This window comes from Meles meles, chromosome 1 (genome assembly GCF_922984935.1).
Source record: "Meles meles chromosome 1, mMelMel3.1 paternal haplotype, whole genome shotgun sequence".
NCBI classification, from domain to species: domain Eukaryota; kingdom Metazoa; phylum Chordata; class Mammalia; order Carnivora; family Mustelidae; genus Meles; species Meles meles.
In genome coordinates this window covers 130,722,022-130,746,425 of record NC_060066.1, presented here as the reverse complement: position 1 = coordinate 130,746,425, position 24,404 = coordinate 130,722,022, and the positions used below count along the sequence as shown (strand labels likewise).

The window sequence follows — 24,404 nt, the reverse complement described above, 5'->3', positions numbered from 1 at the left end:
TAGAAGTCAGCACTACACTCAAACTTTGACCCAAACTGTCATACCTCCCATCTGTTCTCTAAGGGCCCATTCATCTTCCTGAAAATCTATTTACTCTCCCCAGCAAAGCCAACATCCCACTTCCCCTTTCCCTATCAAAATGCTATTTAAGGCTAAACTCTAAAGCCACTTGTTTGGGTTACTCATCTTTCCCTGGGTGTCTCCCATGTATAGATGAGGTATACATGTTAATAAACTTCTGTTTTTCTCTAGTGAATCTGTCTTTTATTACAGGAAGTCTCAGCTACGAACTCAGAAGGTTAGTGGGCGAATTATTTTTCCTCCCCCACAATTACCTATTCTATGTCAAATACTACACTACATATGCACTATCATATTTTAATCTTCACTCCAACTGTGTAAGCTAGGTGTTATTATCCCACCCTGTGGATTAAAAAAATCTGACACTTGAAAGATGAAAGGATTGGCTTAAGTTCACACAGCTGAGACACTATTAAGAACTGGAAATCATTCCTAGGCTGCTTCACCCTGTGCTGTTTCCATTAGTTCACGACCCAGGTAAATTTTCTCACAGAAGCTAGAATACAGCTCCTATTGTTCAAGGTATAGTTTTGCTGCAATTTGAGAAACCCTGTAGTATTATCTGTTGAAGTTATTGGAGAAATTAGTAAGAAAGATGAGCATTAGGAACTAGGATGCAAAGGGAAACCAAGATGATCCCATTGTAGGAATTCTAAATATAACCTGAATTAAGGTGTATTTGCGGTAATATGAGAAATGTAATAATGCTCAGATACAAAAGTTATATATTTCCAAAAGATCACTGAAAGTATTGCTACTCAGCTTTTCTGGAAAACATTCTGATATATGACGAAGTAGTACTGCCTTTCAGAATAATTTGGGTATAAATATGAGACAAGTTCATTGGTGAGAAGTCATTCATACTATATATTATTTGTAGTAGTCAGGTAGTTGTTAGAAGAAAGCTCTCTTCAGCACTAAAATACCACCTTACTACACAGTACCTTAAATCAGTTTCTAAGTGTTTTTATACATATTTTCTCCTTTTATGATCACAACACTGTTACAGAAATGAAGGGCAGAGTTCTCAATTTTACCAATATAGAAACAGACTCTAGGGGCGATGGAGTTAAGGCTAAACAAAAATTTTATAACACTCCCCCAAGTGACATGATTTTCATGGTTCTAGCACTTTAATATGTGGGATTTTATTCTCTCAGTAGTGGATTAGGATACATTGTTTTAAAAGCCTTAAAATTTTTGAAAAGAACAAAAGAACTCTGGTAAATAAGCATTTTTATTAATAAGTCATTTATTTTATAAATGTCATTATATAAATTTTATATATTTTATTTTATAAATAAGTCATTTATTTTAATAAGTCATGAAAACTGCCAATTTAATGTTGCCAGAATTCCTCAAGTGATGCAAATTTATAACAGAACTATTATTTCAGATTAACTAAATAAAAAAGTAATTTGAATTGGTAAAAACATTAGAACTGAAATTGCAATATTCTTAGGTATTTTAAGAACTATTTCTAAAAATGACATTAAGTAGTCAATTAATTCACTTAATTGGGGAAATTCTTGTAGAGAAAATGTTTAAATACTAGAGCACTCAAGGGTGTTTGAAACAATTTGCTTTCACAAAAAGTTTTCTCTCTGCAAAACTTCTTAGGATGACCTTTCCTTGTAGAACAAATGTAAACTTTAGTTCCTATATAAATGATCATAAATTGAGAATTGATGATACCCAAACCAATGAGATCCCACTGCATTTTCTCTTTCACATCAAATTATTGAAACAGCTAATTCAATCAGTTTAATCTACAACTGGCTGAACAAAACTAAGTTACAGCTATCATTCACTGCCCACTTATGATGCCCAGGGATTACACTCTGTAATTTATGTCATTGAGTATAATTTAATTAAATGACATGCTATGTTCTTAAAATGATTTTATGTTAAAGAGGTTTTTTTTAAAGATTTTATTTATTTATTTGAGAGAGAGGGAGAGATGGAGTGTGAGAGGGGTGCGGAGGTGGCGGGAGGAGGGGAGCAGGAGAGGGACAAGCAGACTCCGAGCTGAGCACAGAGCTCTCTGTGGTCAAAATCAAGAGTCAGGGGGCGCCTGGGTGGCTCAGTGGTTTGGGCCACTGCCTTCGGCTCGGGTCATGATCTCACGGTCCTGGGATCGAGTCCCGCGTCGGGCTCTCTGCTCGGCGGGGAGCCTGCTTCCCTCTCACTCTCTCTGCTTGCCTCTCTGCCTACTTGTGATCTCTCTCTGTCAAATAAATAAATAAAATCTTAAAAAAAAAAAATCAAGAGTCAGGGGGTGCCTGGGTGGCTCAGTGGGTTAAGCCTCTGCCTTCAGCTCAGGTCATGATCTCAGGGTCCTGGGTTTGAGCCCCGCATCAGGCTCTCTGCTCAGCAGGGAGCCTGCTTCGTCCTCTCTCTCTGCCTGCCTCTCTGCCTACTTGTGATCTCTCTCTCTGTGTCAAATAAATAAAATCTTTAAAAAAAAAAATCAAGAGTCAGACACTAACCAACCAAGCTTAGGCATCCCTCAAAGAACTTTTCTTCAATTCAGAATACTTTATTAATCCTGATAAACATTTTAATATTACAGACTCTTTGTAGGGTGGTGCCTGAGTGGTGCAGTTGGTTAGAGGTCTGCCTCTCAATTTTGGCTCAGGTCATGATCTCAGGATTCTAAGATCGAGCCCCATGTCAGGCACAGCACAGAGTCTGCTTCAGATTCTCTCCCTCTCCCTCTGCCCTTCCCACTCGTGCTCTGTTTATCTATCTAAATAAATCTTTAAAAAATAGATTATAAACTCAGTGGGATACCTAATTATGTTGTTATAGCAGATTTTCATAAGTATGCATACAAACAGTGCTAGAAATTCAGTCCCAGTGTTCTAGCTGCAGAATGGAGCTGATACTCATGGTCTCTGAATAGAATTTTCAGTGTAACAAAGTGGCTATGATTACAGGCTTTAGAATTAAACAGAGCTGGGGTCAAATTGTAGTTCCCCCAGTTACTAACTATGCGACCATAGGCAAGATATTAAACCTCTGTGGGTCTCAATGATGCACGTGTCAAATGCAAGTAATAATCTAGATAACTCAATCTACATGATTATATCAAATAATGGATATACATTAGAACGGAGAAAGTATTCAGTCAATGAGAGGCAGTGATGTTAAAGGACAGAATTCTGCTATAGCTTATGTTCCTCCTTCTCTTTCCTTAATACTTTCCCATGATAGCAAGACTCCTCAATTAGGATTAATTAGGTGTAGTGGTGGTGGCCAGACGTTCTAGCAACTTAATTCCGCACAGCTTTAGGATCAGAATACCTAGAACAGCTGCCACACAGCCTCAGCATTAAAACCATGCCCTCACTCCAGAAAAAAGGAATTTAGACTCTTAACCAATCATACTTGCTCTTCTTTGTACCTACTTCTTAACAAACTTAGTTACTGGTGTTCCCAGAAAGTTAGAAGGAGAATCATGGGTGGGCATGATAATAATGCTAACAAGTAAACTGAAAAACCAAAAGCCAGATGCAAAATTGTGCTGTTTCCAGAATAATAAATGTTTATTAACATATTTTTAGGTAATCAAAAAAGATTCTAGGCTATACTCAATACCCTCACTATAAGGAGTAAAATATTTAAAATTAAAAAAAGAAAATTAATGGTTCCCCTAAAAATATTTTGATAAGTTGATATAAAAAACTTCAGTTATTTAAAAATGTGAGGAGCCATCTTACTTTGTTAAATAGAGAAAGCCAGATTAGCTGTAAAAAGAATGCATGGTGTTATACTTAAAACTGAGTTTATAGCAGACAACATACTGAGATATGGAATAGCTTTGATATAATCTTGATAATATTAAATAATTGGATTTCAACTTATAATATATATATTTTTAATAGTATATGCCTTGTAGTATACGTGCTGCTGAAGCAAGCACAATGGTATATGCCTTCTAAATGTCACACATACAAGGAGGCATAAGTGAGTCCAGTAAGCTCTTTTCAGGTAAAGGTCTGTCTACAGTCAAATCACTCATAGACAGGACCTGACATCACAAATAGAGTTTCCCTTCTCAGAATTATCCTGATACTCCAGCCTTGAAAAGTACATACTAACACCATGTTTCAAAGGACAGTACCACAGAATATCATTTAAACAAGCATTGGAAGACAGGATTAATTTCCAGTACTACTATTAAGATGTCTAATTTCGATCTCTTATACCCTTGGTAGTTCTATGCTATAATTATTTTCCACCTGTAAAATGGAAATAATGTATCTTATACTTATAAAAGACTTTTTGTTTGGTCCTTTTCTATTTGTAGTATAATTGGTTTTACTAGCACTAAAGCAAAAACAATATAAACAAGTTGAATATTACTACAAATTCTAGCTTGAGAAAAGGTACACAAAATATTTAGAAATCTTTCTCACTTCTAAAATTAAAGAGAAGTATATATAAATCTCATTAAATTGAATCTTCTGTTCTATAGGTTTGCTTATATATAGGTTATGATTCATAGTTTATTCTTACAGTAAAAAAAACAACATAAATGTAAGAGCAAAAAGGCACATATGCAAAATAAAACCACAATGCAAGATAATTGTTTAGATTACACTCTACTAGCAACCAAAACACAACAGTGAACAAATGATCAGTTCTCTGGAAAGGAGAAGTATTAATGGATTATTTTATTATATTATTTTATTATATTATTATTAATGGATTATTTTTATTCTGAACATAACCTACACAATCTCATTTTTTATAGATATAAAATAAACTGCACATACATAAAAACTGATAAATCTGAAATATATATATACCCACATACCATTACCACAATCAAGATAAAGAACCCACCCACCCCACCTCCAGGAGATTCCTTATCCAGGCAACCACTAATCAGTTTTCAGTCTTTATAGATTAGTTTGCATTTTCTAAAATTTTATGTACATAGATCATACAACATGTTCTCTTTTTTGTCTGGTTTCTTTCACTCAGCATAATTTTTTGAGATTCATTCATGCTATACAGGAGATGAATTTTTATGAAACAATTCTCTAGAAAAAACACCCCTACTCTGAAACAGTTCTATGACTTTGTATTTTGCTATATAACAAGACTTATAAAGTTGAATCCCATCAGAAATGTCAAAACAAACTCTAAAGCCAAATAATAAAAAACCCATAAATCTCAACTGTTTATTTGTTCATATAAATAATTCATTTTTTGGGATGGCCTAGATTAGTATCTAATCTGGTCTATAGCACCCACTGCTATAGACCAGGTACAGACTGGGTGTTCTAATTTAATAACATCCACAATAGTGTTCAGCATCTTTGCTTGTTCAGTTTGTGCCCAGACTGATGCTCCCTGGTGGTCTAGTGATTAGGATTCAGCACTCTCAGTTTGTGCAAAGAGTATAACCCTCCTGCATTTTTACATCCTAACTAAATAATAATAACAATAAAAAAAAGTCACTGATCCATCAAAATAATTTTGTGTTTTAGGTAATTTTAAAAGGTAAATTATTTTTTGTTTTTAATACTCCTAAATCATGCCTTTCAATATAGGAATCACCCCTACTACATAGATTATGACCTCTTGTCCACTTAACATTAAAAGGAACAAGAGCCCTGAAGAAATGGATAATTCCAGATCTCAGGTAGGAAATGTACACAGTGAGCTCCAATCATCTTCTTGTGCCAAAGGCAAGAAAGCTTTTGAAAATTAATGAGGTCATGTTAAAAGAACATACAGGAGGGGTTCCTGGGTGGCTCAGTCGGTTGAGCAACTGCCTTCAGCTCAGATCATGATCCCAGAGTCCTGGGATCGAGCCCCGCATAGGGCTCCCTGCTTGGCAGGAAGCCTGCTTCTCCCTCTCCCACTCCCCCTGCTTGTGCTCCCTCTCATTGTGTCTCTCTCTGTCAAATAAATAAATAAAATCTTAAAAAAAAAAAAAAGAGAACACACGGGAGCCACCCTGAAAGAGTCTCTTCTATTACAATTTCAGCATGAAAAAGAATGATTATAATAGATTAAACACAGCAAATCAACTGAATACACACAAAGAGTAAGTTAGAAATTTAATATCACTATTAAAAGCAACTCCTTGGTAAGGGAAAAGAATTAAGCATTTATTCTGTCTTTCCCATAGAAACTATATTTCAGAGTATCTAACAGACCCAACTGATTGAGGATGAAGCTCCACTTCACAGAATAATGCCAGCTAATAATGTAAAAGGAATAACAGAATCAAAAAATTATCATTCCACAACCCCTAAAGCAATTGTTGATTTAGGCAAGGACATTCAAATGATTATGAAGTATCTATATAGTGCCATATATAGTGAAGGGAGAAAAGACAAATCCCAAAGACGTGACAATTTGCAAAACAAATGGCATAGTCCTGTCCACAAGTCAGTGTCACGAAACAAAATGGGAAAGAGTGAGTCACATGAAAAGAGATGGGCCATGTCTAGTCCCCTATTGGACCTCAGTTTGAACGAATTAGTTGAAATTTCAAGGACATTTTGGGGGCAACTGGGGAAATTTAAATAGTCTGATTACCAGATGAAATGAAAATGTATTGTCATGAAAACACAGACCTAGTTAAGCAAACAGATTAGAATACAGTAAGCATAATACATTACTTTGGTAAAAAAACTACTTCAAAGCATGTGTGTGTGCTTAGAAAAACATCTGAAATGATATACACTAATGTGTTAAGAGCAGTGATTTCTGAGTAGCAGGAAAGTTTTCATTTTCTTATTTTTGGTTTTCTGCATTTTATATATAAGAAGGCTTTAATAGGCCATCTTCCAACTTTTGGAGGCAGCATGTCATAGTGTAAAATATTCTGGACAAAGACAGGCCATCAAGTTCTAAATCTGGCTTTGTCACTGACCATTGGGCAAATCGCTCAGCCTTTATACATTGCGTTTCATTTCTTCATCTGTTAAACCGAAATACTTCACAAGTAAGGATAAAATAAATAGTGAAACTTTTTATAAACTGTGAGGTATGACTGTGATATTAGTTGTTATTGTTATTAATGATACAGCCTGCAGAACTATGAGTCAACCAGCCACCGTAATTCAGACTTCTGGATGTCTATTTCAGCCCTTCCCAGATAGATTGCTGGCTTAGGTTGCATCACAAAACTTATGTCACACAAATGCCTCCCTCTGCCCCTCCAGCCAATCCCTGATGGCCAAGCTGTTTCCTAGGTGACGTAACTTTACTGTATTATAACAATGCCATAAGGAATTTCTGAGGTAGACAGCTGTCTCCCACCACTGGGAGAATCCACTGGTTGAGTTTTCCTCTGCAACACTGTCACAACAGATTCACTTTTGTCAGGACATCTACTGCTTCTAAGTCCCATGGTCACTGCTTCTTCTGAATGCCAGTCTCTTCACTTTTCATTAAGATTTTCCTTCTTTTCTTTTCCAGTTCTCTTCAAGAAGTTTGGCTTTCATAACCATTACCAATGAGAGTATGGGTTTTTTTTTTTAATATTTAATTAAAAAAAATTTTAAAGTAATTTCTACCCCCAGCATGGGGTCAAACTCACAATCCCAAGATCAAGATCAAGAGTTGCATGCTCCAATGATTGGCTTAGTCAGGCACCCCAAGAAAGTGTTTTTGTTTTTGAATCAGTGGCAAACTAAATGATCCCATTGTTACATTTAATCTTTCACATATTCCAGTTTTTGTCCTTAGGGACTAGGATTGAAAGCCTGAATCTTTAACTCCTGAGAAAGACTGTTGATTCTTTTGAACACTAAGGATTATAGAAGGCAGGCCTCCAGATAAATTAAATGTTAATGTATATGTTTCTAACATGGTAACTGGTCAGAAGATAATCACTCATCAGAGGACCTTTTCTATTTTCCTAATTTCAGCTTTCAAACCACCAAATTAAATTCTATAAATTATTAAAAGTAAACATCTCTTTTAATTAGTCTTTTAATTAGGACAGCAGTAATCAATTTGGCAAAATAGATGAACACGTTTACAATACCTTTTAAAGCTTCCGTTTCTATGTCTACTAATGGCTTTCCCACATAGGCAATATCGTCTAGATTATAATACAGTTTTTTAATGACTCCATCATAACGACTAGTGATAGTAACAGAAGCTTTATCGCTTTGAACTTCACAGATGCTATCAAACTGAGACACTGTATCTCCTTCTTTTACATACCTAAAAGAAAAAGACATAAAACACTTTTACATGAATAATTTTAAGTATATAATACTAATCATTCTAACAATGTAAATGCTACACTGAATTAGGTCAGTATCCATCTACTACGTCATTTAGTCCCAGATAGTGCACCAAAAAATGTCAGAAAAAGACTATAAAGGAGTGTCTCTGATGTATCCTCAAGAAATACTAAAAATTTAAAAACCATTGATAGATATATAATCCAAAAATTTAATTACACTTTCAGGTGTGATGCCTCACCCATTTCTTGGAAGAAATTCTAAAAATGTGTTTTTAAAATATTATTTCCTTTTATTATATTAGGCTTCATCAAACTTTAAGGTTTGTCTATTATTCTATAATTAAGTCCAAAAATAGATATCCCTAATGCATATTCTTTGTAATTTCATGAATTTTGGATTGAGTTCTCTCAGTCTTTCCGTCTAGAATTTTAAAATCTGTTCTTTTATATGAGTCTCTTTTTCTCCTTAATCATCTTTGGTATGCTTTGTAAGGCTCTTCTAGATATTCTTTTTTTCCCCAAAGATTTTATTTATTCATTTGACAGAGAGAGAGAGAGCACAAGCACGGGGAATGGAAGGAGAGGGAGAAGCAGGCTCCCCAGTGAGCAGGGAGCCTGATGTGGAGCTCAGTCCCACCAGGACCATGACCTAAACTGAAGACACACACTTAACCAACTGAGTCATCCCAGTGCCCCAGGGTCTTCTAGATACTCTTAGCAAACAGAATAGGATGAATGGAACCAAATCTGAAATGCAACATATGATTTTTTTTTTTTAAAGATTTTATTTATTTATTTGACAGACACAGATCACAAGTAGGGAGAGAGGCAGGCAGAGAGAAAGAGAGAGAGGAGGAAGCAGGCTCCCCGCCAAGCAGAGAGCCCGACGCGGGGCTCGATCCCAGGATCCTGGGACCACGACCTGAGCGAAAGGCAGAGGCCCCAACCCACTGAGCCACCCAGGCGCCCCGCAACATATGATTTTGATTCTTATACCATTCTTCATGTATCTGGCACATTTCTGACTTACTATCACCAATTCTTCATTAAGATAATTGTTCAGTCCACGGGGCGCCTGGGTGGCTCAGTCGTTAAGTGTCTGCCTTCGGCTCAGGTCATGATCCCGGGATCCTGGGATCGAGCCCCACATCAGGCTCTCTGCTCAGTGGGGAGCCTGCTTCTCCCTCTCCCTCTGCCCCTGCTTGTGTCCCCTCTCTCGCTGTGTCTCTGTCTGCCAAATAAATAAATAAAATCTTAAAAAAAAAAAAAAGATAATTGTTCAGTCCTTCTTATTCCTTGTCTTCCTATCTTAGCCAGTTCTCAGTCCATAGTAAAACATCACCCATGACATAGAAACTAGGTTTAAAAGCACATATAGAGGACTTAAACTTCTAGAATGGTGGACTAAGTCCCTCTGGAACTCTGCTCCTCTATAAATACAAGTATACCAGCAAAAGTTGTTAAAAATGGACTTTTTCAGAATTCTAGAAATTACAATAGGGTAATAATCAAGAAAGACCTATTCAGGAAAAGTGGCTGAATCTCATTAAAAACAGCTGGCTTTATCTTTTTAAAAAAAGATTTTATTTATTATTTGAGAGATAGCATGAGAGAGCAAGCACAAGCAGGGGGAAAGGCAGAGGCAGAGGGAGAGAGAGAGGCAGACTCCCCAGTGAACAGGAAGCCCAACATGGGGCTTGATCCCAGGACCGTGACCTGAGATCATGAGCTGAGCTTAAGGCAGATGTGACTGAGCCACCCAGGTGCACCCTAGTTTTATTATTTTAACTCCTATTCTCCTTTTCCTTTCCAGCTCATCATTAGTCTTGAAAATCAGCAGCCTTATGTTATAGCAAGGGCAGACCCACGTTTGGAGTTTCACAAAAAGCTATACTCCCAGAGAGCTGTCCCTATTTGACATGTTGGACAGCTCTCTGGGAAAAATCCATTCACAGAGCTCATTCTTGTTTGACATGACTCAGTTCCCTCAGGGTGTTTGCTGAAAACAATCCATAGCAATTGAAAATTATGGCTAGCTGAAGCAATGATAAAAGGGCAAACAAGGGGTTCTTAAAAGGAAGACCTGGGAAATAACATGACCATATATCCTATCACATATCTGCCACATTATTTTATGTAAAATATCCAGCTCTCAACAAAAAATTACAAGACATATAAAGAAACACAAAGTATGGCCCATGTAGAGAAAAAAAGCAATCAATGGAAACCATCCCTGAGGATGTCCAGATGTTAATTAATAAAAATTAATGTTATTATGTAACTTTAATAAAAGTTAGATCAGCAATTAAATATTTAAAGTACTAAAAGAAACCATATCTAAACAATTAAAGGGACACAGGAGAAAATGATGCCTCACTAAATAAAGAATATCAATAAAGAGATAAAATCTTTGAAGAAATAATGGCTAAAAACTTCCTAAACTTGATGAAAACATTAATGTACCTATGTAAGAAACTCAACAAAGTCCAAATAGGATAAATTCAAAAGAGCCACACCTAGACACATCATAATCAAACTGCTGAGAGACAATGAGAAAATCTTAAAATCAGCAAAAGAAAAACCATTCATCAACTATAGGAACCCTTACAAGACTAACAGATGGTTTCTAGTTGGAAACCATGGAGGCCAAAGGCATTGAATGACACATTCAATGTGCTGAAAGAAAAGAAAGACTGGGGATGTCTGAGTGGCTCAACTGGTTGCATCTGCCTTCAGCTCAGGTCATGATCTTAGGGTCCTGGGATCGAGACCCACACTGGGCTCCTTGCTCAGCAGGGAGCCTACTTCTCTCTCTGCCTGCTGCTCCCCCTGCTTGTGTACTCTCTCTCTCTGACAAATAAATAAAATCTTAAAAAAAAAGAAGAAAGGCTATTTATTAGTCAAGGATCTTATATCTAACAAAACTGTGCTTCAAAAAATGAAGGAGAAATACATTCTCAAATAACTTAAAACAGAATTTTTGCTAGCAACCTGCCTTATAAGAAATGCTAAAAGGAGTCCTTCAAGCTGAAATAAAAGGGCAATAGACAGCAACTCAAAATCCACATGAAGAAATAAAGAATACTAATAAAGATTAACTACATAGGTAAATATACAAGACACTATATTTTCTTTGTACCACTTTTTAATTCTATCTGATTTACAAAACAAGTGCATAAAGCAATACTTTAAAAACTGTTGATGGGCTTATAATTTTAAACAGGTAATACATATGATGATAATAGCAAAAAAGGAGGGGAGAAGGGAAGGAGCTACATTGGAGCAACATTTTTAATGTACTATCGAAACTAAGTTGATATTAATCCAAACTACATTGTTTTTTATTAAACCACAGGGTGGCCACTAAGAAAGTAACTAAATATATGTATATATATATTTATATACAAGGAAATTAAAATGGTTATGGTAGAAATAGCTATTTATCACAACAAGAGGCACTAATGGGAGAAATATATGGGGAAAAAACCCCACATAAAACATATAGAAAACAAATAGCAAAGTGGCAGATATGAATCTTACTTTATCCATTATATTAAATATAAATGGCTTAAACATGCCGATAAAAGGCATAATTGGAAAAATGGATTTCAAAAAATGATTCCAGTATATACTATCTATGAGACACAAATAAGTTAAAAGTAAAAGGATGCAAAAAAATATATCATGCAGGAGGAAAAGATGGTGGCAGAGCAGGAGGACCCAAGGCTCACCTCATCCCACAAATATGACTAGACAACTCCCATATCATCCTACGTACCCTTAAAACATCAGTCTTAAGACTGGCAGAACAAACTCCACAACTAAAGGTAGAGAAGAGGTCACATCAATGAATGTAGGATGTGCAGAGACATGGTTTAGGAGAGAAACAGACTGGCAGCTGCAGTTGGGAGGTAGGTAACTGTGGTGGCAGAAAAGGGTGAGAGACAAACTAACACACAGGGGAGTGCACGGGGAAAAAGAATTGCAATAGTAATTGGTTTGGAAAGTGAGAGGAGCTGAATTTCAGGAGTTCTTGCAAAAAGCAGGGCTTAAAGCCTAGAGCTGTAAAGGTCAGTGGACTTAGCTCAGATAGAACCTGAAGGCATTGAGGGTGCTCTTGGAAAGAAGACTAGGCAAATAGCCTGCAGACATACAGGATGGAAACAGTGACCTCAAAAACATCCTGGATCACAAGGTGGGGAGGTTATTTGTTCATCTCAGAGGACATTCCAGAGAGGCAGCATTCACAGAGAAGAACACTTCAGGAACAAAGGAACTGGGAGGTGCGATTTCCTTCCCCTACCCCTCAGCAAAAGCACAGGTCTACCTACAGGAAGCTGTGTGGTGCTGACACGCACTACTTAGCATGTTTACACCAAGTCCCACAACCCCCTGCACCCCATGCTCCAGTGGAAGCACCTATCCTGGTAACACTTGCCTCAGTCCCAGGATGGAGGGCCCCCTCCCCCAAAAGACTGGTCCAAAACCCTGCCAATGCTGTATCTCCCAATCTGGGAGTTTTGTGGAGGCACTGGACAGCAGTGGCAACAGGTCTCATTTACAAGCAGACAAGAGTACACCTAGTTAAAACACACCACAGTCAGGCCAGGCCAGGCCAGGGACCAAATACTGCCCACAACAGGCCAAGGCATCCTCTGCAGACAACAGGCCTAAAGGATAAAGTGGCCAGGATAAAACAGCAGAGCACATGCAACACACACTGGAGACACTCACATAAGCGCCAGGCTCTGGGGAACAGGGGACACTACATGGCAGGGCACTAGGACACTAGAAGACCTCTTGTTCATAAGGCTATTACCTTCAAGAACATGTTTCTAAACACAAAGAAACAGGCACAGAGACTTAAACAAAATGAGAAGACAGAGAAATTTGACCCAAATGAAAGAACAGGCCATGGCTGGAGAGCTAAGTGGAAGAGATATAAATAATGTTCCTGATGGAGTATCTCAAGTAATAATCATAAAAATACTCCTTGAACTTGAGAAGAGAGTAGAAGACATCAGTAAGAACCTTACTGGAGATAAAAAAAAGAACAAATCAGAGATGAAGAGTACAATAAACAAGATCAAAAACACACTTTATGCAATGAACACCAGTTTGGAGCAAATTAATGATCTAGAAAACAGTAATTGAAAGTAATCAAGTTGAACAAAAGAGAGAAAAAAGAATTATGCAAAATGAGAATAGACTTAAGGAACTCAGTGACTCCATAAAATTTAATCACAGTTATATTATTGGAGTCCCACGAAAGAGAGAAAAAGGGGATAGAAAATTTATTTGAAGAAATAATAGCTGAAAACGTCTCTAATCTGGGGAAGGAAACAGATATCCAGATCTAGTAGGCACAGAGAGCCCCCATCAAAACTGACAAAAACAGATCTACACCAAGACATATTGTAATCACATTGGCAAAATTTGGTGTTAAAGAAAATTTAAAAGCAGAAAGACAAAAGAAAACAATAACACACAAGGGAAACCACATAAGGCTATCAAGAGATTTTTCAGCAGAAACTTTCTAAGCCAGAAAAGATTGACATGATATATTTGAAGTGCTAAATGGAAAAAAAAAAAAAATGCAGCCAACAATGCTCTAGTGATCAAGTCTATTATTCAGAATAAAAGGAAAGATAAGCAATTTCTCAGACAAACAAGTACTAAAGGAGTTCATTTGCACTAACCAGCCTTGCCAGAAACATTAAAAGAGACTCTGAGTGGAAAAGAGAGACCGAGAGTGACAGTATGATCGTAGGAAACACAAGAGCAGTAAAAATGACTATTCCTGTAAAAAATAAGTCAAGGAATTCACAAATAGAAGGATGTAAAATATGACAATATATACCTAAAACATGGGGAGGAGAGAAGAATGTGTTCAAACTTACAGGGCCATCAACTTAATTTACACTGCTATATGCAGAGGATGTTATATACAAACCTAATGGTAATAACAAACCAAAAACCACTAACAAATATGCAAAGAATAAAGAGAAAGAAATCTAAATATATCACTCAAGAAAACCAGAAAACCATGAAAGAAAGAAAAATTCTTCAGAAACAACCACAAAACACGTAATAAAATAGTGAAAAATACATATCAATAATTACTTGGAATGTAAATGGATTAAATATCCCAATCAAAAGACACAGGGTGACAGAATGAATAAAAAACAAACAAACAAAAAACAACAAGACCCATCTGTATGCTGTTTACAAGAGACTCGTTTTAGACCTAAAGACACCTGCAGATTGAAAGTGGGGATGGAGAAACATCTATCATACAAACAGATGTCAAAAGGAAGTCCAGTATGGGGCACCTGGGTCTCTCAGTTGGTTGAGCTCCTGACTCTTGATTTTGGCTTGGGTCATGATCTCAGGGTCATGAGATTCAGCCCTGTATCAGGCTCCATGCTCAGCATGGAGTCTGCTTGAGATTTTTTTCTCCCACTTCCTCTGTTCCTCCCTCAGCTCATGTTCTCTTTCTCTAAAATAAACAAATAAATAGAATCTTAAAAAAAAAAAAAAAGAAAAGAGAGACAAATAAGGACATTATATAATAAGAAAGGGGACAATCCAACAAGAAGATATAATTGTAAATATTTATGCACCCAACATGGGAGAAGCCAAATACATAAAATAGCTAATAACAAAAATAAAGGACCCAATATACAATACAATAATAAAAGAGCACTTTAATACCCCACTTACATCAATGGACAGATCATTTAAACAGAAAATCAACAAGGAAACAATGACTTTGAAAGATACTCTGGACCAGATGGATTTAATAGATATATTCAGAACATTCCAGCCTAAAACAGGAGAATATGCACTCTTTTCAGGCACATATGGAACATCCTCCAGAACAGATCACATATTAAGCAACAAAACAATCCTTGACAAATTCAGGAAGACTAAAGTCATATAATGCATCTTTTCCTATCACAACACTATTAAACTAGAAATCAACCACAAGAAAAAATTTGGAAAGCTCACAAATACAGCGGGGTTAAATAACATACTAATAAGCAAGAATGGGTCAAACGGGAAATAAAAAGAGGAAATTTTAAGAGTACACAGAAACAAGTGAAAATGAAAACATAAGGTCCAAAACCTTTGGGAGGCAGCAAAAGAAGTTCTAAAAGGGAAGTTTACAGCAATTTGGCCTACCTCAAGAAGCAAGAAAAATCTCAAATAAGCAATCTAATCTTACACCCAAAAGAGCTAGAAAAAAGAACAAAAAACAAAACCTAAAAGGAGCAGGAAGGAAATAAACAAGATTAGGGCAGAAATAAATGATAAATAAATTTTAAAAACAAGAGATCAATGAAACCAGGACCCGGTTCTTTGGAAAAATCAATAAAATTGATAAACCTCTAGCCAGACTTATCAAGGAAAAAAGAAAAAGGACTCAAATAGATAAAATCACAAATAAAAGAGGAGAATCAACCACCACCACCACAAAAACACAAACAATTGTAAGAGACTATTATAAAAACTATCTGCCAACAAACTGGACAACTGGAAGTAATGGATATATTACTAGAAACATATAAACTACCAAAACTGAAACAGAAGAAATTGAAAATTTGAGTAGACAGAGAACCAGCAAAGAAATCGAATCAGTAGTGAAAAAATTCCCAACATAATAAAAGTCTTATTGATACATCACATCAATAAGAGGATAAGAATCATATAATCATTTCAATAGACATACAAAAAGCAACTTACAACGTACAGTATCTATTCATGATTAAAACCCTCAACAAAGTAGGTTTAGAGGGAACATAACTCAACATAATAAAGGCCATATATGAAAACCTCACAGCTAACATCATCCTGAATGAGGAAAAACCGAGACCTTCCCTAAGGTCAGGAACAAGATATGATGTCCACTTTCTTCACTTTTATTCAACATCGTACTAGAAGTACTCGTCTCAGCAATCAGACAACAACAAAAATAAAAGGCATCCAAACAGGTAAAGAAGAAGCAAAACTTACACTTTTTGCAGGTGACATATTATATAGAAAACCCGAAAGACTCCATCAAAAAACTACTAAAACTGCTAAATGAATTAAGTAAAGTTGCAGGATACAAAATCAATGTACAGAAATCTGTTTCATTTTGATACATCACTACAGAAGCAGCACAAAGAGAAATTAAGAAAACAATCCCATTTACAATTGCACCAAAAATAAGAAGACATCTAGGAATAAACCTAACCAAAGAGGAGAGAAAGACCTGTACTCTGAAAAAAATAAAACACTGATGAAAGAAACTGAAGATGATATAAAGAAATGCGAAGATATTCCAGCTCATGGATTGGAAAAACAAATATGATTAAAAATATCTATACTACTGGGGCACCTGGGTCGCTCAGTGGGTTAAGCCTCTCCCTTCGGCTCAGGTCATGATCTCAGGGTCTTGAGCCTGGATCTCAGAGCCCGCATCGGGCTCTCTTCCCCCCTCTCTCTGCCTGCCTCTCTGTCCACTTGTGATCTCTCTCTGTCAAATAAATAAATAAAAAATCTTTAAAAAAAAAAGTTTACTTTTTTTTTTACTTCAAGCAATCTACACATTTAATGCAATCCCTATCAAAATACCAACAGCATTTTTCAGAGCTAGAAAAAACAATCCTAAAATTTGTATGGTATCACAAAAAGACCGCAAATAGCCAAAGCAATCTTGAGAAAGAAAAGCAAAGCTGGAGGGATTAAAATTCCAGACTTCAAGCTATATTACAAAGCCATAATAATCAAAACAGTATGTACTGGCACAAAAACAGACATGTTGATCAACAGAACAAAACAGAAAATCCAGAGATAAAGTCACAATTATATGGTCACAACACATGCAAAATACATACAATACACCCCCCCCCCACACACACACACAAAATCATGCAAACAGTAACCAAAAGAAAGCTGGAGTAGCTGTATTACTATTAGAAAAAACTGACTTTAAAGCAAAAGCAAATACATAATCCAAACTTTTGTTTTGGAATCTGTCAAAGGCTTTTTGAAACTGAAGTATTTTTCTTCTTTACCCATTTATTTGCTGCTACAAATTCTAAGAATAAATAAGGTTTTACTGCCACTTACATGAAAACATCACCTTCTGTTAAATCATGCTTCCTCACACATTCAAATTTCTATTCTTGCTGTATAGCACACTATTCTACTTTTAAACATTTTACCAATCTACATTACATATAATGTGTGTGTGTATATGTATATACACACACACACTGTGTGTATATGTGTATATATATAGTATGTGTATCTATATATATACCATATAGTATACATACTACATATATCACATTATATATAGAGAGCGTGTATGCATAAATACATGATGTTGTATATATAGAGTGTGTGTATATATGTAATTATATATATATATGATACTTTTTTTTAAGTAGACTTAAAAAAAAAAGCCCAATGTGGGGCTCAAACTCACAACCATGAGATCAAGGCCTGAGCCAAGATCAAGAGCCAGACAGAACTTACTGAGCCACCCAGGCGCCCCCAACTGCATTATAACATATATATTTCCCCTTGAGTTGAGCTTTATAGACTAAGTTAGAGAAAAAGCACATAGAATTTAAGAAAGCTCTTAATATTTCTTAAAGAACTTCTGTAAAACCTTAATCAAGAATGTGTTTCTCATCTAATGAATTATTAATTTTCATTAGGAATGGCATAATCTCCTTTTCCAAGAACCTTAAAACCCTATATCAAAACATGTGTCCAGAGAATTAACATGAGGTAGAAATTAAGAAATGTTAAAAAAAAATTGGGATTGGGAGGGAGACAAACCATAAATGACTCTTAATCTCACAAAACAAACTGGGGGTTGCTGGGGGGAGGTGGGGTTGGGAGAGGGGGAGGGGGTTATGGACATTGGGGAGGGTACGTGCTATCGTGAGTGCTGTGAAGTGTGTAAACCTGGCGATTCACAGATCTGTACCCCTGGGGATAAAAATACATTATATGTTTATTAAAAAAAAAATTGGAAGGGGAGGCGAACCATAAGAGACTATGGACTCTGAAAAACAACCTGAGGGTTTTGAAGGGTCAGGGGTGGGAGGTTGGGGGAACAGGTGGTGGGTAATAGGGAGGGCACGTTTTGCATGGAGCACTGGGTGTTGTGCAAAAACAATGAATACTGTTACGCTGAAAAAATAAATTAATTAAAAAAATAAAGAAAAAAGAAAAAAAATTCTAGAATCTACAAAGACTAGTGTTTGTCTTAGAAAGAAGTTATTTTTCTAAAAGATAGAAAGAAGCAAAAATGTACATAATACTTGGCAGATTTAAAAGGCATTCTCTATATATTATATTATTTGATCCTTGCAAAACCTTGTGAGGGTGCCTGGGTGGCTCAGTTGGTTAAGCCACTGCCTTCGGCTCAGGTCATGATCCCAGGGTCCTGGGATCGAGTCCCATATGCGGCTTCCCCTGCTCATGGGGAGCCTGCTAAAACAAAACAAAACAAAACAACAACAACAAAAACCTTTGTGAGATGGCAGAGTAAGTGCTGTTTCCCCCAATTTACACATTAAAATTCAATGCTCAGTAGAGACCAAGTGAATCCCAGGCAAGATGGTTTCTAAGTTTCAGAGTCCGGCTCTTCTGATTTGCTCTTGCTCTTTCCTTAATCCCACAATGCCACTAGAGATATAACAGTAAGGCACATTACATTCTTACTGTTTTCTAACTTACTAAGTAATAATAATGAGAACTACAGAGAAAGAATACACAAGTGGCTGAATCAGATTCTTATAAGGATCTTCAATGGTATAAAACTATGGTGAGAGAGCACCTATTTATTCATCTTCACTGCTACTCCTAGACACTTTTAAAAATTAGTTCACGGGGTGCCTGGGTGGCTCAGTGGGTTAAAGCCTCTGCCTTCGGCTCAGGTCATGATCCCAGGGTCCTGAGATCGAGCCCCACATCGGGCTCCCTGCTCAGTGGGGAGCCTGCTTCCTCCTCTCTCTCTGCCTGCCTCTCTGCCTACTTGTGATCTCTATCTGTCAAATAAATAAATAAAATCTTTAAAAAAAATAAAAATAAAAATAAAAATAAAAATTAGTTCACTACCCAGAGGTGTTTCTTTTTTTTTCTGAAAAAGGAAATGGAAAAGAGGTAGAAGGATGATTAAAGCAGTAGGAGCCTGTTTCAAGGCTTTTTTTGAAAAACTCTGAACCTTTGCAAAAATTATTTTTTGATTAATATCTTTTGGTATTATATTTTAACCTATCCTAAAAATACAGGCCAACTGTCAGAGAATAGTGAGTAAAATGTACTGGCATTCTTACTGAGGTCATTTTCAGTAAAGAGAGCTTAGACTATATCATGATTTTAAAATAGTCTCGAAATAAATGGTTCATATACAAATGTCATTCAAACATATGCTCATATCAAGTTAACATTTTTTATAGGCTAATTTCCCTTTTCCATAGAGAGGTGAGCAGTGAAATAATTTTTTTAAAAGAATAAAAAATAATCCTTAAGAAATTACATCAAATAAAATGTCATGATGTATGATGAATTGTGTTAACAACCTATTAGCAACATAAACTACCTTAATGCTTTTAAAAAAAAGAATTGTTACAGAAAAATTTCTCAACTTAAAGAATTCGTATTTATTTTTAAACAACTTATTTTTACGTTGACTTATAATCTTTTTCAGAATAACTTACCTTTTTTTTTTTTTTTAAGATTTTATTTTTAGGTAATCTCTACATCCAGCATGGGGCTCAAACTTCCAAACCTGAGATCAAGATCACATACTCTACTGATCAAGCCAATCAGGTGCCCCAACTTACCATTCTTTAATAGTTACTTCTCTAATACCTTCTCCGATGTCTGAGAGTTTGAACTGAACAATCTGCCCCTGCAGAGCTTCAAAGACAAATGAGAAATGGTCTCATTAAGTACATAATATATTCCTAATAGATGCTTTCACAACTAAATGAGAGGCAGAACCTATTGCATTTTACAGATAAAAAAGTATTTAGTAATTTTTTAAAGCATAAACATCATTAATAACCATCAAAGATTTAAATAAATTACTCAGCATCACAGACCTATGGATAATGGCCACAGCACTTCTGTTTTCCAAATTTCGAGAAAAAGAATGTGCTCTTACAAAGGTATAGAAGGCCCAGTTCGCTGGATCTCCTTGTTTTCTGCTATTAAACTATAATAACCTTACTGTCCTGCTCTAAGATCTCTTTTGACTTCATGTAACTCTACTCATTCTTAGTGGTTAACAATCAGACGGGTCTATATATAGAAAACTTGGAAAATTTTCATCTGTCTAAACCATGTTCTGCCAACTTATTAAATCTTAGTCTCTCTCCTTCCTTTCCATTGTTTATCCCTTTCTGAATTTCTACTCCACTCTTATAACAATTAGATGCCAAGTGATACTTTATGGTAATTATTCCCCAGAGAAAGTATTTCTGGTAAACAGGAAGTAGGTATGGATTCTCACTTTTGCAGGATAACAAGTGGCTCTGAACTGATTCAAGAGTTCTCTCTATCTTCAGACTGCTTTTCATCAAAATTGCTTACAAAACACACAACAAGCTGATTCAAGTCCCAAGATTTTCTTTAATAAATATGAGGGGATAAGTTTATGGTTAAGAAATACAAGTGCAGGGGTGCCTGGGTGGCCCAGTGGGTTAAAGCCTCTGCTTTCACCTCAGGTCGTGATCCCGGGGTCCTGGGATCGAGCCCCGCATCAGGCTCTCTGCTGAGCGGGGAGCCTGCTTCCTCCTCTCTCTCTGCCTGCCTCTCTGCCTACTTGTGATCTCTGTCAAATAAATAAATAAAATATTTTTTAAAAATAGAAATACAAGTGCATTTTTGATATGGAGGTATTAGGCACCTCTTATTTCCTCTCTGGTAAGTTCGGTCCTCTTACGGCCTGCTGCTCAAAGTACAAACTGGAACCTTTCTGAAAAAGTAGTTTGGTATTAAATATCAAAAGCCTTAAAAAAAAAAAAAGTCCGCATCTTTGACTCAATAAGCAATTCTGCTTTTAAGACTTTTTCCCCCTGAGGATATTATTAAGAGAGGTACACAAAGATTTGTACTCAAGAATAGTTATCATAGAGTTAAAATGAAGATCTATAATTCCAATCGAAGTCACTGAAAAATGACAAATAAATTATGGAACCTCTATACAAAACAGTATTATTCAAGGGATAGCATGTGCAAGAAGAATATACAAATATAGCACAGAGCAGGGTTAGGGAATAACATACAATTCTGTGGCTGAAGATAGTACATGTAGCCAAAAAAAAAAAAATCAGTCAAGATTGAGAAAGGCTTTCTTTGCTGTGCCATGGTGAGCCGTTGGAAATTTGCCCTGAAGGTGATCACGAGCCGTGGTAAGTAAATATGGTCACACATTTTTTGCAGTTGCTCCCATAAGATGTAGAGTATAATTTACCACTACTTAAATCTACACTGGCTTATCACTTGCTCGGACAATAGAATGCAGCAGAAGTGAAACTGTATAAATTCTGGAGCCAGGACCTCGCAGCTTCTTCTACCATCTCCCTCTTGGAATACTGCCTTGAGATTCTGGAGTAAGGAAACTGATCTAGTCTACTGGAGGATAAAAGGTCATGTAGAGGAGAAATGAGACACCCCACCCAAAAACCAGGACCAACTGTCAGACATGTATGTGGGACCATCTTGGACCTTCCAGCCCAGATAATCCCCTAGCGGAGGATCCTCATATTAGTGAGCTCAGGTGAAACCAACACAGGAACCATTTGGGTAACTCCCAGAATCCTGAGAAATAATAAATTATTGTTGCTTTAAGCCAAAGTCATGGGCAGGGTTGTTATTCAGCAATAATTAACCAACAGGGAATACTATCTGCCATTTCAGATCTGTAACTTTAAATCTATAAATTTTAGAAAGAAATCTCCCTGGCAGGAATGTGGTTGATGGGCTTGGGGAAGGGATAACAGAGAAAGCAGTTAAGAGGCTACTACACGTACGAAACTGAAGTATAGAATTTAATATATTTATATATTTTCAAAGCTGTCTGAAAAAGAGAAGACAGATTTAAGAATCATGTAGGATGTCAAATTAATAGATCTCAGTAATCAATTTGATGTGAAACAGGAACCAGGAAGGCTCCAGGTTTCTAGCTTAAGTATTCACCGAGTTAGGGAATATAGGAAGAGAATGTATCCCAAGCACTTAGAACAGTGTCTTGGCAGACAGCAGGTGATAAATAAGTATTTGTGTTAAATGAATTTATTCTCACAATGACACAATGAGTTAGGCACAGTGATTACTCCTATTTTACAGATGCTGAAATATAAAGGAATTGTGTAACTTGCTTAAAGTTACACAGCTAGTAATCGATAGATCAAGAACCCAAAGCTCAAGGTAAGTATTTAGAGACTAGAGCAAAAAGTTGGGAGTTTCTGCTTGAATGGCCTCTATTTTCTCTAAGAAATAAAGAGAAAAGATCAACTTTTAAAAATAAACATCTTTAAAAAAAAAAGGCAAAGGTAAGGTTTATATATCTTAGAGTATTATGGAAAATGACCTTCAAAAAGGCATGGAAAGACTGATCTCAGGGGTTGGATCTGCCTGGAATCCCCTTATTTTTCATTGCTAGCACAGACTACGGCAACAAGTATCTGTCAAAAGCTTAATGATGTAACAAAAGTCTAGTGTTCTTTATCAGAGATCTAAATAGAAAATCAGGAAAAAAAAATCTTAGTGCCCTTGCCAAATCTAATACTTAAGCCTCAAGTTCTTTACTGAGGGTAGAAAAAGATGTGAGAAAGGTAATTAAATGGTAAAAGTCAGGAAACTTTCTATTTAGGAACACTTGGTGATAGTTTCATCACACGATCTTAACACAACAAACCGAAGTGCTTCATCCAACCAGTAATACAGTGACAGTATAAGGATATAATCTACTAAGTCAACAATTTACCTGACTATTGCACTTAGATGAGCCAGATGATGCAGAGCAGATGGCCCAAGATAACCCATTCCCAACATTATGAAGACACATTATTTATGTAAAGATATGAAAGGGATGGGGGCAGGGCACACAAAAAAGAAAGTAAGAAAAGGATAGATTCAGGGAAAGCGAGAAGGGCTGGGCTAGAATGAAAAGGTTAACTCTTTTTACTTTGATAAGTTTTTAATTACCTTTTTAAAAAGTTCTGAGTACGATATAAAATATTATTGTACACAGTCTATTTTGAGATCATACTTACCAGCAGTTGTTTTCAGCAACTGATGTGGATGACTATACTTGAATGAAGGATAACCAAAGAAACACACATATTTTGGCTTCAAAACATGAACATTCGTACATGTCTGAAAGTAGCGAATACAAATCTAAAGATGAGAAAACAAAAAAGTAAAAGCTTTTGTGAATGTTCTTGATGGCTTATCTCTGTAAGTACATACTGAATTTCAAGTCTGTTCTAAAAGTAGAACAGTCATTATCACAATACAAACAGTATGAAATTATCCAGGCCAAAATCTGAACTGGCCCAAACCTGGAATCAGTGAAAATAAAGTTTATTAAGACTGGTTATTTCTCAAGTATTTCTGTTCAAGAAATCAAAGGAACTTAAACCCTGTCACCCAGGAACATTATTTTGTTCTTTTCCTTAGTAAAACTACATTCCTGGAGTCACATTTGTTTATATGCTTATGATCCTTGCTTAAAATTTCTTGTGAAAGTGAAGAAATTTTAACGATATATTTTGTACAAAACATGAGTTTGTAGGTACAGTCGTGTCACTATAAAGACTTCCCAAAATAAAACTACAAAGAATTCAAAACTGACTGTTAGCATCTAAAGACACTGAAAACATGTGTAGTGCTGTAGGGAAAGGTTTTCTTACTATAATTTACAGATGACTCTTTAGATGTGACCATTTTGTATAACATCTCAGTATAATGCAAGACAATATATAAGAGAAATAAGTTGACCTTAATCTATTCAACTTGATATATTAGAACCTATGTGTCTAAAAGGTAGACTATTTTATTTTGAAAGTTAACATTTCAATGT

General features: G+C 36.1%; 1 protein-coding gene across 1 annotated transcript in view; it reads right to left on the bottom strand.

The window, feature by feature from the left end:
- DBT (dihydrolipoamide branched chain transacylase E2) overlaps positions 1 to 24,404 on the bottom strand; it is a 50,138-nt gene that overhangs the window by 20,366 nt on the left and 5,368 nt on the right. Inside the window, exons 2-4 of the mRNA XM_046022287.1 lie at positions 23,596 to 23,719; positions 20,158 to 20,233; positions 8,099 to 8,280 (exon numbers count right to left, since the gene is read on the bottom strand). Of these exons, the coding sequence (XP_045878243.1) occupies positions 8,099 to 8,280; positions 20,158 to 20,233; positions 23,596 to 23,719 (382 nt within the window). The remainder of the gene's footprint in view (positions 1 to 8,098; positions 8,281 to 20,157; positions 20,234 to 23,595; positions 23,720 to 24,404) is intronic.